General features: G+C 39.3%; 1 protein-coding gene across 1 annotated transcript in view; it reads right to left on the bottom strand.

Annotated features, from left to right (window-relative positions):
• Positions 1-10,074: 10,074 nt before the first annotated feature.
• Positions 10,075-14,224, bottom strand: part of MGAM (maltase-glucoamylase) — a 198,935-nt gene continuing 194,785 nt past the window's right edge. Inside the window, exon 72 of the mRNA XM_077148064.1 lies at positions 10,075-13,295. Within this exon, the coding sequence (XP_077004179.1) occupies positions 10,179-13,295 (3,117 nt within the window). The 3' untranslated portion in view covers positions 10,075-10,178. The remainder of the gene's footprint in view (positions 13,296-14,224) is intronic.

The raw sequence follows: 14,224 nt of genomic DNA, 5'->3' as shown, positions 1-14,224 counted from the left end.
ACACCCAGTCCAAATCCCAACCAGCGTGACAACCCATTCACTTACAACACCATCTATAATATAAGCCTCGCCATCATAAAGGCCCTTGTCCACAAAATGTTCTGCAAAGCACCAATCTGACCCTGTATGATTGGTCCAGCTTATTCCATTTAATATCACCTTCGCTTTGGAATAAAAGAAGGATGGTTTCTTCTTGTTGATCTCTTATTAACCATACCTCCTGTGCTGACTGTACATTGGAAAGAATATTGGAAACAGCTCTCTGTTTTCCTTCTTGAGGTCAGCTTCTGAAGGTGCTGTTAAGCAGGAAGAGATCACCAAAGAGAATTCAACCTCACAGAGGAAGACCTGCACACCCACTATGTCAAAACAAACACGAACTGGAGAGTGGGCTTTGTACAGCTTACCTTCAAGAATCTGGGTTTTGCTTTGATTAAGGAAGATAAAAATTGTCTTTCTATAGATAATCAATAAATGTTAATTTTTCTCTCCCCAAACCACCCAAACATTAACTGATAGAAAAATAAATTTTAAATGAACAATAAAATATTAAGTGTATTGAAATAGAAAGGAGAAAATGGTATATGGTGACCATAAGTCCCCAGTAAACTTTATTTTTGCTGGAGTTGCATGACGTACAACTCTCTATGTCATGTGCCTTCTATTTATTCCACACCGAGGTCCTCCTGGGCTACACCTAGGGAGCTATGAGTCATCCAGCATCAAAACACCGTTGCTTCCGGCTGACCCCATACTGGTACCCTGCTGCTTCAAGAGAAAGAAGGGTGAGAAGAAAAGTAAAGGCAGGATCTGGCAAGAATTAAATGACACGTGTAAATCAGTTCTGTGTAAAGTCGTTAATGCATTGGCAACATGCAATAAATATTGTCTACTAATTATTGATTTTTTTCTTTTTCTGTTTTGCATGGACAGGCACCAGGAATCGAACCCGGGTCTCTGGCACAGCAAGCGAGAACTCTGCCTTTGCATTGTCCTAATTATTGATTTTTAATTATTATTATGGAGGGGAGAATTTGGGGGAGAGAACCTAGGAAGTAGAGATATCATGCTAATGTGATAACTTAGGGGAAGGAGCAAGTTGGTCCTTTATTAGTATAGAGGGAGAGAGTATTAAATTACAAGTTCTGTCATGGTAGACATTTTCCTAAAATTTCTCTCAATCTTTATTTCATTGCCACAAAATTCTTTCATTTTACCAATGAAAGAACTAAGGATCAGAGAAAACAAGCAACTTGCTCAGGGTTCTATGAGTAAGCAACAGTAAAATCAGGCCTCCTCTGGTTCTAAAGCCCATTTCGTCTTGTTTTGCTTTTGTTTTTCATCCCCAATACACCATGGCAAAAGTCGACTGCCCCTCAGAAGAAGCATGCTGGAATAGAAAGCTAATAGGAACTGGGATCAGAAAACCAAGCTGCATCACTTTTACCATTCTATTACCTTGGGGAAATCAATCAACCTTTCTGAGTCTTCCTTTTCCCCTCTGAAAATAAGATCCATACCCTTTCTACTTCATCACCAGTATAGCAAATAATGTATGCAAAATCCCTTTGCAAACTAAAAATATGATGTAAATATAAAGAATTGTTGTTACGTAGCAAGATCCTTTGGTCATGGAGACACTTTTACTCTAATCAGACTTTTCTTAATAACATAGCAAAGAATTTCCAAGACCACCTTCTCTAGAGGCCATGCTTAGTATGGACCAACCTCTTCAGTCACCTGGTTCTTAAGTTTTGAAATATTTTTATCAGCACTCTAGACTTGTACCCCAATTCTATTTTGTATTGAATGTGCTCCATCAGATATTATCAATTACTTTTATTAGTTTTTGTGCCAATGAGCAAAACCAAGAAATTCCTGTGATGTTATTAACATCCCATAGGATGTTCACAACAGCATAGTGATAACTCAGTTCCCCACTATTTGACAAAGAAATTATTTTAATTTGCTTATAAAGCATTATAAGCTTACAGATGAATGTTTGCCCTCCACCAGTCTTTTAAAAATATTGAGAACAATTCACAGCCCCTATTATTTCCTTCATAGACTCCTAAAATATCAGATATAAGCTTGGTCATTACTTTGTATTTAGGGAAATTCATAGGGAAAAAAAATGATGTTTTTTGTTCTAGTCCACAAGTTCACACCTTACGGTTTTGGCTCCCAAAGCAGAATGAACACCCAGCTGAGTTTCTGAGAGCACTCTCTCTTTTAAGCATTCTTTATTATTGTTTTTGTTTTATTTTTCTGAACCCTAGCCCCTCTCCCTTAATACCGAGTCAAAATCCTTCTTTATCCCCATATTTCAGACAGGCTTGCCCTTCATGGTCCCTTGGAGGCTTTCATGGGTCATTACAGTTGAAATCAGAGGATCAATCTCATTGTTCACGTGAAGGTTTTTTCCCTGCCACAGCAGAGGCCTGCACTGTGGAGGAGGGAATTATGACCGGGGCTTTTATACTTCTGTCTCCTCCATTTCCTCTTTCTCGGCTGTTTCCATGGTCTGAGGGGAATCAGAAAAAGTCAAGAACCGTCGTGTGATTGAAGCTTTGGTATAGCAGCTTTGGTACCCACTGCGGCAGCCCCAGTGCTGTTTTTTCCTGGGGCACATTAGTGAGTTTTCCAGGGACCACTTGTGTAGCTCGCACATGTGCAATGAAATCTGTCTTGAACTATTTTGATCTCTGGCACCCCCTCCCAAAAACAAAACAAAACAATCCCTTGGTGTTCTAGTTTGCTAGCTGCTGGAATGCAATATACCAGAAACGGAATGGTTAAAAGGGGAATTTAATGAGTTGCCAGTTTACGTTCTAGGGCTGAGAAAATGTCCCAATCAAAGCAAGTCTATAGAAATGTCCAATTTAAGGCATCTGGGGAAAGATACCTTGGTTCAAGAAGGCTGATGAAGTTCAGGGTTTCTCTCTCAAGTGGAATGGTACATGGCAAGCACAGTCAGGGCTTCTCTCTCTCATCTGGGAGGGCACATGGCAAACATGGTGGTGTCATCTGCTAGCTTTCTCTCCTGGTTTCTGGTTTCATGAAGCTCCTGGGAGGCATTTTCCTTCTTCATCTCCAAAGGTCACTGGCTAGTGGATTCTCTGCTTCATAGTGTTGCTCTCTCTGAATCTCTCATTCTCCAAAATATTTCCTCTTTTATAGGACTCCAATAAACCAATCAAGACTCACCCAAATGGGTGGAGACATGCCATCCCCTAATCCAGTTTAACAACCATTCTTGACTAAATCACATCATCCAAGGAGATGATCTCATTACAGTTTCAAACATACAGTATTGAATAGAGATTATTCTACCTTTATGAAATGGGATTTATATTAAAACATGGGTTTTCTTAGGGGGCATGCTTCCTTTCAAACCAGCACACTTGGTTTCTACCCTTGGCAGTTCATTTTAATGTTTTAGTTTTCTGGTCTGCTTAACACAAATAACATGAAATAGTTCAGTTTAAAAAATGGGAATTTATTCACTTACACTTAGAGTCCAGGAAAATATCCAAATCAAGGTATCATCGAGACAATGTTTTCTTCTGAAGTCTGACTGCCAGTGATCCTCAGCTCCTCTACCACATGATAAGACACATGGTGGCATCTGCTGGTCTCTCCATTCCCTTCTGATTTTTGTTGATTTCACCTTCTTGCTTCCATGCCTTTGTCTGTCTTGTTGCCATTTATAAAGGACTCCAGTAATAGAACTAAGACCAATACTGAGAAGGGTCACACCTTAACTGAAGTAGTCTCATTAAAAAGTCCTACTTAACAATGGGTTCACACCCACAGGAATGGATTAACTTTAACAACATGTGTTCCTGGGATACATACAGCTCCAAACTTGTACACAGCTTCTTTCCACTAAAGCTCTTTTTCCCCTTGGACAGGCTTTCTTCATGATAGTTTCAGCCCAGCCAACTTCCTGTCCACCACATACCACCTGAGAACATGAGCTCCCTTGCCACATTAAACTCCATGAGTATAGGTGCCCCCTCTCTGCACCCTGCATCTTGGAGTGCTCCAATCTCTCCCACCTTCAGAACTCTCCAAGCAAAACCCTGGCCCCAATCTCTATGACTAAATTGGCTTCCAAACTCTGGGGAATATAGCTTGAGATCCCCACAAATCCCCAAATTCTGGGGAATATATCTTGAGATTCCCATGTCAGACAGGCCTGCCCTTCATGGTCCCTTGGAGGCTTTCGAGGGTCATTACAGTTGAAATCAGAGGATCAATCTCATTGTTCATGTGAAGGTTTTCTCCCTGTCACAGCAGAGGTCTGTGCTGTGGAGACGCGCCAATGCTCTGCTGCATCTCTTAGGGCGCCCGAGAGTTTCTGCAGTTTGCAAGTGTCTCGCCGGGAGTGAGACACCAGTCACAGCTTTTTCCCAGCATGCTAAATCACCAGGAGCAATGCCCTTCACTCAGAGCAACTGTGCTCCTCCATGGGGGCGGTGTGTGGAAACAGAGAATCTTCTATCCTTTATCCCTATAAATTCTTCTACTTGAATGGACACTCTGTATTCCTCACTCAAACGCCTAATATCTTATATATGCTGAAGGGTAGAAACAAATATTGATCATTTTAAAATTTTTTCTCCCTGCATAATATTCCTGCTATAGTAAGAATGGTCTATTTTACCATACCTAATCACAATGTGAGAAATCCCTCTCTGAATCTTTGTACAACTCATTCCACACCCAAAATGCTTTCCTCTACTCTTTTCTTTGCTACTGGAAACACCTCAACTTCTTCCACTCCTCAAAGTCTTCCCTGGTACCTCTAGCCTCAGTGAGTTTCCTTTCAATTCAAAACATCTGTTGTCTCTCTCCCTCACTGGAAAAATGAATTAAGTACTAGCTGTGATAATTCTTAAGTGAATAGTTTAAATTAATAACTGGAGATTTCAGGTGAACTATTAGCAATAAAGATAGTCCAGTGGTGATGGTGGAGGTAGAAATGTCTCAAGTACTAGTAGAGTAGAAAAGTAAATGCATTTTTATTTAGAATGTGAGTTATAATATTTCGTGCAGAATTAACATCACATCATGTGATGCTCCCAGTGGGGCTAAAAATATAGTTTTCATGTCATTATGGGGAAAGGGTTTCCATCAACTTTATAAATCAGGATCTGTGCACAAGTTTTCCATGGAGTCCCAGTTGGTTGTAGAAGCACATTAGCATTGCCTCTAGAGTCTATGACCTGGTTTCAGGACTGCTCCCTGTGCATTGGCTCTGGAGTTTTTAACTCTCAATTTTCTTAAATGTCTGACCTAAGTCCAAGTATTTTGGCAACAAAATTTCTTATTTTTCACAATGCCACTTTTTTTTTCAAATAAATTTATTTTAACATTTGTTCCCCCTATTACTTATTTTTATTCCATATGTTCTACTCATCTGTTGACAAGGTAGATAAAAGGAGCATCAGACACAAGGTTTTCACAATCACAGAGTCACACTGTGAAAGCTATATCATTACACAATCATCATCAAGAAACATGGCTACTAGAACACAGCTCTACATTTTCAGGCAGTTCCCTCCAGCCTCTCCATTACATCTTGGATAACAAGGTGATATCTACTTAATGCGTATGAATAACCTCCAGGATAACCTCTCGACTCTGTTTGGAATCTCTCAGCCATTGACACTTCATTTTGTCTCATTTCACTCTTCCCCCTTTTGGTTGAGAAGGTTTTCTCAATCCCTTGATGCTGGGTCTCAGCTCATTCTGGGATTTCTGTCTCACGTTGCCAGGAAGATACAATGCCACATTTTAAATTATGGTAAATCTATATGCACCAAGGATGGAATTTCAGTAACTACAGAACTTTGGTGTTTTGAGAAAATTCATCGTCAGTTTTCAAAATCTCAAATGCTACAAATGAAGTGTTTCCCTAACTCATCTGCCTTGGTGTGGTGGGCTGGCAGTGGAATCCTATAATGCTTCAGGCCACACAGCACTTGATCCTGTACCATTTTGTGGTGGCTTTGAGTCAAGGGCACTGGGTCTCCCTCAGTAAACATTCATGTGGAATTGGCAACTTAAGGCACAGATTCCAGAGTTCTAAAGTAGGGAAGTTCATTATCAACTTGACTGGGACCTGAGAGTGGAACCAGGTAGTGTTGTCCGAGGGGAAAGCATTCACAAACTCACTGGGCTCAGGACTCCTTTGTGCTCTTAAAAAAATTAGAGTGCTTTGTTTCTGTGGTTTATATCCATTAATATTTACTGTATTAGAAGTTAAAATGGAGTCATTCATAAAATATTTATTTATTAATTCATTAAAAATAACAATAACATACTATATCTTAATATAAATACATTTTATGAAAAATAACTATATTTTCCAAAGCAAAATATCAGTGAGAAGAACAGCATTGTTAACATGTTTGTAAGTCTGTTCAATGTCTGGCTTACTAGAAGAGAGCTATATTCTCATATCTGTTTCTGTTTTGATCTATGGTAACATAACACATCATGAAGTCTAGAAGATGCTAGTATACACTCATTAAAGAATGAGAGTAAACAAACAAATAGCAACTTACTATGATTATGGAAATAGATTTGATCTTGTGGTCCCAGAAAGAGATTCGCTCCTCCCCACCAGGGTCCCCAAACTACAGTTTGAGAAATATTGTTTTTGGATAAACCTTCAGTAGCATCTAACTGGTCAGATTTGGTTATGGCCAGGAGTCCATTCAGGGAGTTTGGATGATGTAAGAAAGTACTAGTCCAAGGATAAATGGTGAATTAGGACAAAAGACAAAGAATATGCTGAAAGTCTTAACAGGGACAGTCTGAACAGTATAATAGTAAGAGAAAATCTGGCAGGAAAGAGAAAACAAAATTAGTTCTAATTTCCCTGAAGTAGTTTCAGTATCTATAAAAATAAGTATTTATCAAATCCATAGGAAGAGTTTCTGTAGGACTTGAGGAAATAATGGTTGCAAACTTTTGGGAGTTATGTTTGTTTTTAACATCTGTAGTTATATGATTATTTTCTATGGTAGTAAAAATGACATATAATATTCTTAATTTAATTATTTAAATGCCTGGATACAAGATCTATAATGATATATGATAGCATTTTCTATATCAATAGCTATAGCTAGAATCTCTTTAGAAGCAACAATACTTTCAGTATATGTAATACAAATCACTAAACTGATAGCCACGGTGTTTAGAAAAGTCTATAGAAAAAAAAATGCAATTTTTAGCATTACTAATTAAATTATTTGCTGTAATATAGCCATCATGTCATGGTGGTCATTTGAGTGCCAGGTGTTCGGTAAGTGCTCTCAAGTAATAGGATTATGTCCTGTAACTCAAGAAACAAGTTGGGTAATTTCAATAATTATATCTAAAGCAATAGTGTTTATAGAGCTTATGGGGTATTATCTGAGATATCAAAATCATATGTAAAGTATGTAACAAATGTTTTAAAAATATCTTTAGTTTTTAAGTGATGGGGCCATAGGAATAATAATTATAATAAAAAGGAATAGTAGTACATATTCTGGTAATACATATAGCATGTGCATGTATATACAACTTCTTTAGTGAGGCTTATAAAGTTGGGTATGGGTGCATCTTTAGACATATCTGCAATATCAGCAATGCTTGGAGTAGCCTATTTATTATGGCTAAAGCACTGAAAATTGTGAAAAGTTATGTGGCATAAGATACTTATCTGCTAATTGATTCTCTAAATCTGGAAGAGTCGTTTTAAAGAGTTCATGTTTATACTGCCTTTTGTAGAAATAATCATGGAACGAGTGTAGCATTTGTGGCATTTGCAATATCATCAAATGCAATAGCAGAAATTGTAGTAATGGTAGTGTTGTCAGAAACGGTAGCATTGTTAGAAATGGTAGTATTTAAAGCATATAGGGTAATAACTGTAGCATTAGGTGCAGTAATAGGGAAATAACTGGTAGTAGAATTTGTTGTTATCGGGGAGTGAGTTGTTGTATCTTGAGCAGCAATAGTTAGCATGTCTGAAGCTGTTGTGGTATTTGTAATAAAAATGTGTATACTGCTACCTGTAGCACCACTGGAGCCATCTGCATCAGTGATATTTACTGTGCTCCCTGTACTATTTCTAGGATTTGTGGTGGGGATAACTGTGGTACCTGGAATATAAGTGTTTGTAAGACCTGTCTCAGAAGTAGTAATCAAATTTGTAGTTTCTCTATTGAAACTATGTGTAACTATCGTAGTAGTATGTTCTGTAAGGGACTTACCAGTGGCTTTAGGAGTAGTTTCAATACGTGTTGTGTGTATATGTGAGGAGTTGGTAAAGTCTTGAGTACTGGCCCTTATGTTTGGAGTAGAAGTAAAAGTATTCACCATAGGAATAGTTGTGATGTTCACATTAGCAGTCGTTGGATTGTCTCCAGTGGGAGTACTTATAATGTCTGTAACAATAGGCATTGCATTGGTAATATTTGCTTCTGTGGCATTTGGTGTGGTAGGGGTATCTCCAATGCCCATGGAGATGGTATTTAAAGAATGAGTAGGAGTACGGGGAGGATAGGTAGTGGTGATGTTTCCAGTAAGAGCAGTGGGAGAGGCATCACCTGTGGTGGTGGTACCAGCAGTGCCTATGGGAGGCAAAACCGAAATGCTCTGAGTGGTAGTTTCTGCCAATGTTGCATTTGTAATCACAGTAACCATGGTGATGGCTGTAGTTGTATTTGTGTTTACTGCTGTAGGAATGTTTATAATAGCTGTGGTAACTGAATCCATAGTAGTTGCTGTTATGCTTGCAGTAGAAGTATCAATGGTGCCTGGACTAGGAAAATATGTAGAGATCGATATTGTGTGGTTTAAGGCCTGTGTTATCGTAGCAGCAGAATGGGAAGTAGTGAACTGTGAAGTGTCTGTGGGGCCAGTTTCAACATTCATGATAGTAGTATCTATAAGACCTACTGTGCTGGAGGAAACAAAGCTTGGGATAGTAGAAATTGGTATTTCTGCAGCAGTTGTTGTGGCAATGGTAGTATTTGTAGAGCTAAGTGTACTTATAGTTGTACTACCTGTGGTGAGACTATTTACTGAATTTGTTATGGTGGGAAAGTTTCCATTGCCTAGATTTGTAGAAGTTATTGCATACGTGGTGGTAGTATTTAACACTGCAGTATAAACAGTGTTAAGGGAGGTAGCACTTGTTTGTTCAGGAGGGGGAGAGCTTATAAAATCTGTTCCAAAAGGTTTGGTATATCTAGTAAATGTGCCTGTGGAAGTAGCTGTTTTATCTGACTCATGGTGTGCTGGTTTGAAAGGAAGTATGCCCCCTAAGAAAAGCCATGTTTTAATATAAATCTCATTTCTTAAAGGTAGAATAATCCCTATTCAATACTGTATATTTGAAACTGTAATGAGATCATCTCCCTGGTTGATGTGATTTAGTTAAGAATGGTTGTTAAACTGGATTAGGGGATGACATGTCTCCACCCATTTGAGTGGGTCTTGATTAGTTTCTGAAGTCCTATAAAAGAGGAAACATTTTGGAGAATGAGAGATTCAGAGAGAGCAGAGAATGCTGCAGCACCACGAAGCAGAGAGTTCGCCAGCCAGCGACCTTTGGAGATGAAGAAGTAAAATGCCTCCCGGAGAGCTTCATGAAACAGGAAGCCAGGAGACAAAGCTAGCAGATGACACTGTCTTCACCACGTGCCCTTCCAGCCGAGAGAGAAGCCCTGACTGTGTTCACCATGTGCCTTCTCACTTGAGAGAGAAACCCTGAACTATATCAGCCTTCTTGAACCAAGGTATCTTTCCCTGGATGGGTGTCTTAGATTGGACATTTCTTTAGACTTGTTGTAATTGGGACATTTTCTCAGCCTTAGAACTGTAAACTTGCAACTTATTAAATTCCCCTTTTTGGAAGCTGTTCCGTTTCTGGTATATTGCATTCCAGCAGCTAGCAAACTAGAATACATGGTATTATCTGGGATACTGGCTACAACAACTGTAGCATCTATTTTGGTACTTTGTGTTTCTAGAGTGCTGAAATAAGTGGTATTTTCATCAGTAGGTGTATTAATTATAGTAATCATATCAGTGACAAATGTATTATTCATTGTAGAGGGGCTCAAAATAGTAGTAGAGTTAACAGTGGAAGTAAGAGTAGAGGTAGGAGAGGGTCAAGGACTTGGTAAAGAAGTAGTCATGATAGGAATAGCATTACTTATACTAACAGCATCAGTACTTGGAGAAAGAGTAGTTATATTAGGAACAATATTACTAGTGCTAGCAGCCCTTGCAGTGACAGGAAGAAGAGTAGTTATAACAGAAAGAGTATTAATAGTATCATGAGTATTTGAAGAAGAAGGAGTAGTCATAGTAGTGCTAGCACTACCAGATATTGTTGAGGAAGGAGAATTTGTAATAAAAATATTATTATTAGTGATACTAACATCAGCACTTACAAGAGAAGGAGTCATCATATCAACATTATTGTTTATAGTATTAGAACTTGGAGAAAAAGATGTAGCCATAGTAGGAAAATGACCACTTGTGGGAGCAGTGGCAGTAATTATTGGAGAAGGAGTAGTAGTAGTTTCCACGGAAGGAGTATTAGTAGTGCTGACAATGCCAGTACTTGTAGGAGAAGTAGTCATCACAGTAACAGTAGTGTTTCCAGCAGTAGTGTTTGGAGAGAAGGGCGTAGTCGTAAAAGGAAAATGACCACTTGTGGGAGCGGTGGCAGTAATTATTGGAGAAGGAGTAGTAGTAGTTTCCACGGAAGGAGTACTAGTAGTGCTGACAATGCCAGTACTTGTAGGAGAAGTAGTCATCACAGTAACAGTAGTGTTTCCAGCAGTAGTGTTTGGAGAGAAGGGCGTAGTCGTAAAAGGAAAATGACCACTTGTGGGAGTGGTGGCAGTAATTATTGGAGAAGGAGTAGTAGTAGTTTCCACGGAAGGAGTACTAGTAGTGCTGACAATGCCAGTACTTGTAGGAGAAGTAGTCATCACAGTAACAGTAGTGTTTCCAGCAGTAGTGTTTGGAGAGAAGGGCATAGTCGTAAAAGGAAAATGACCACTTGTGGGAGCAGTGGCAGTAATTATTGGAGAAGGAGTAGTAGTAGTTTCCATGGAAGGAGTACTAGTAGTGCTGACAATGCCAGTACTTGTAGGAGAAGTAGTCATCACAGTAACAGTAGTGTTTCCAGCAGTAGTGTTTGGAGAGAAGGGCGTAGTCGTAAAAGGAAAATGACCACTTGTGGGAGCAGTGGCAGTAATTATTGGAGAAGGAGTAGTAGTAGTTTCCACGGAAGGAGTACTAGTAGTGCTGACAATGCCAGTACTTGTAGGAGAAGTAGTCATCACAGTAACAGTAGTGTTTCCAGCAGTAGTGTTTGGAGAGAAGGGCGTAGTCGTAAAAGGAAAATGACCACTTGTGGGAGCAGTGGCAGTAATTATTGGAGAAGGAGTAGTAGTAGTTTCCATGGAAGGAGTACTAGTAGTGCTGACAATGCCAGTACTTGTAGGAGAAGTAGTCATCACAGTAACAGTAGTGTTTCCAGCAGTAGTGTTTGGAGAGAAGGGCGTAGTCGTAAAAGGAAAATGACCACTTGTGGGAGCAGTGGCAGTAATTATTGGAGAAGGAGTAGTAGTAGTTTCCATGGAAGGAGTACTAGTAGTGCTGACAATACCAGTACTTGTAGGAGAAGTAGTCATCACAGTAACAGTAGTGTTTCCAGCAGTAGTGTTTGGAGAGAAGGGCATAGTCGTAAAAGGAAAATGACCACTTGTGGGAGCAGTGGCAGTAATTATTGGAGAAGGAGTAGTAGTAGTTTCCACGGAAGGAGTACTAGTAGTGCTGACAATGCCAGTACTTGTAGGAGAAGTAGTCATCACAGTAACAGTAGTGTTTCCAGCAGTAGTGTTTGGAGAGAAGGGCGTAGTCGTAAAAGGAAAATGACCACTTGTGGGAGCAGTGGCAGTAATTATTGGAGAAGGAGTAGTAGTAGTTTCCACGGAAGGAGTACTAGTAGTGCTGACAATGCCAGTACTTGTAGGAGAAGTAGTCATCACAGTAACAGTAGTGTTTCCAGCAGTAGTGTTTGGAGAGAAGGGCGTAGTCGTAAAAGGAAAATGACCACTTGTGGGAGCAGTGGCAGTAATTATTGGAGAAGGAGTAGTAGTAGTTTCCACGGAAGGAGTACTAGTAGTGCTGACAATGCCAGTACTTGTAGGAGAAGTAGTCATCACAGTAACAGTAGTGTTTCCAGCAGTAGTGTTTGGAGAGAAGGGCGTAGTCGTAAAAGGAAAATGACCACTTGTGGGAGCAGTGGCAGTAATTATTGGAGAAGGAGTAGTAGTAGTTTCCATGGAAGGAGTACTAGTAGTGCTGACAATGCCAGTACTTGTAGGAGAAGTAGTCATCACAGTAACAGTAGTGTTTCCAGCAGTAGTGTTTGGAGAGAAGGGCGTAGTCGTAAAAGGAAAATGACCACTTGTGGGAGCAGTGGCAGTAATTATTGCAGAAGGAGTAGTTGTAGTTTCCATGGAAGGAGTACTAGTAGTGCTGACAATGCCAGTACTTGTAGGAGAAGTAGTCATCACTGTAGCAGTAGTGTTTCCAGAAGTAGTGTTTGGAAAGAAGGGCTTAGTCGTAAAAGGAAAATGACCACTTGTGGGAGCAGTGGCAGTAATTATTGGAGAAGGAGTAGTTGTAGTTTCCATGGAAGGAGTACTAGTAGTGCTGACAATGCCAATACTTGTAGGAGAAGTAGTCATCACAGTAACAGTAGTGTTTCCAGCAGTAGTGTTTGGAAAGAAGGGTTTAGTCGTAAAAGGAAAATGACCACTTGTGGGAGTAGTGGCAGTAATTATTGGAGAAGGAGTAGTAGTAGTTTCTATGGAAGGAGTGCTAGTAGTACTGACAATGCCAGTACTTGTAGGAGAAGTAGTCATCACAGTAACAGTAGTGTTTCCAGCAGTAGTGTTTGGAGAGAAAGGCGTAGTCGTAATAGGAAAATGATCACTTGTGGGAGCAGTGGCATTAATTATTGGAGAAGGAGTAGATGGCATAATCACAGTAGTGCTTGTGCTAGGAGCACCCGTACTTGTACTAAAGGAACTAGTTATAGTAGGCACAGAACTGGTAGGTACAGTAGGAGATGGAGGATGAGAACTCATTGGGAAGGTGCTTGTCACAGGGAGAGTAGTAGCTACATGGTCACCATGAATCCAAGTAACCTCAGTCAACTTTTCCAGGCTGATTATCTTGTCAGTCAATTGAATAGTTAGTATCTGTCAGAAAAGAAGAGAAAAATTTGGCATTTTAGAACTTCTTAATCATGACATTTAAGTTACACCTCGTATTATAATTTAACATAAAACAATGCATTCGCTTTTCTCTATGAGAGAAATAAATGATATAAACATTCCTTTAAAGTCACACTGACTCCAACATATAATCCTCATGTTGACAATTTTTTCTACTTCATTTAACAATTTTTTTCAGTTTCATTTAAAACCTATGTTTATCATAATTTCTTTCTTTTGCCATGGGATCATAATAATCTTGATGGCAAGCTGGTTTCATGTTCTCACTATCTCCAACACCTAATATAATGCCTGACACATATAGCACATAATCCAATGTGCTATAGAATTTCCCAAAAATAAGATATTTAAAAATTTTCTGAATTAGTCTCAGATAGAAGCAATTACTTGCAAAGGGTAGTTTTAAACCAGTAGTCCAGGACAAATGTTTTGAAGAGACTATATAGAGAGAGGATGCATTGGGTGCTGAAAATTTGGATCTGAAATCCAAATACCAGAAGGGCACCCTTTTCACCTTTTAGAAAATAAGAGCTATAGTTATCCATTTTTCAGTTTTCTAAGCCTTCCCCCATGGATAACTTGGTCTGTATTTATGATTAATCTCATGTTCTAAAGTAGGAATCTTCTCCCTTTGTGGTGTCCTTTTGTAACTGAATTGCTAGCTGCTCCACTAAAAATTGCTGGTTTATTGAAGCTATTTAGTTGCCTTTGGTAACAATTCTCATCTGTATTTATATCATTTTGGTTTGTTAACCAGTTCATTTTATCTGACACTGCAGGAAGGAGACATTCATTTGGTGATTGCCACAGTTTACTACCAATTATCACCAAGCTATAAGAGCCAACAATTTAAGCAGGGATATGAAGAAGGGGAAACTCGCAGCAACTTTAGG

The sequence above is a fragment of the Tamandua tetradactyla genome, chromosome 1, assembly GCF_023851605.1.
Source record: "Tamandua tetradactyla isolate mTamTet1 chromosome 1, mTamTet1.pri, whole genome shotgun sequence".
NCBI lineage: Eukaryota > Metazoa > Chordata > Mammalia > Pilosa > Myrmecophagidae > Tamandua > Tamandua tetradactyla.
The sequence above is the reverse complement of the archived record's forward strand: the minus strand, read 5'-3'. Positions and strand labels throughout refer to the sequence as shown.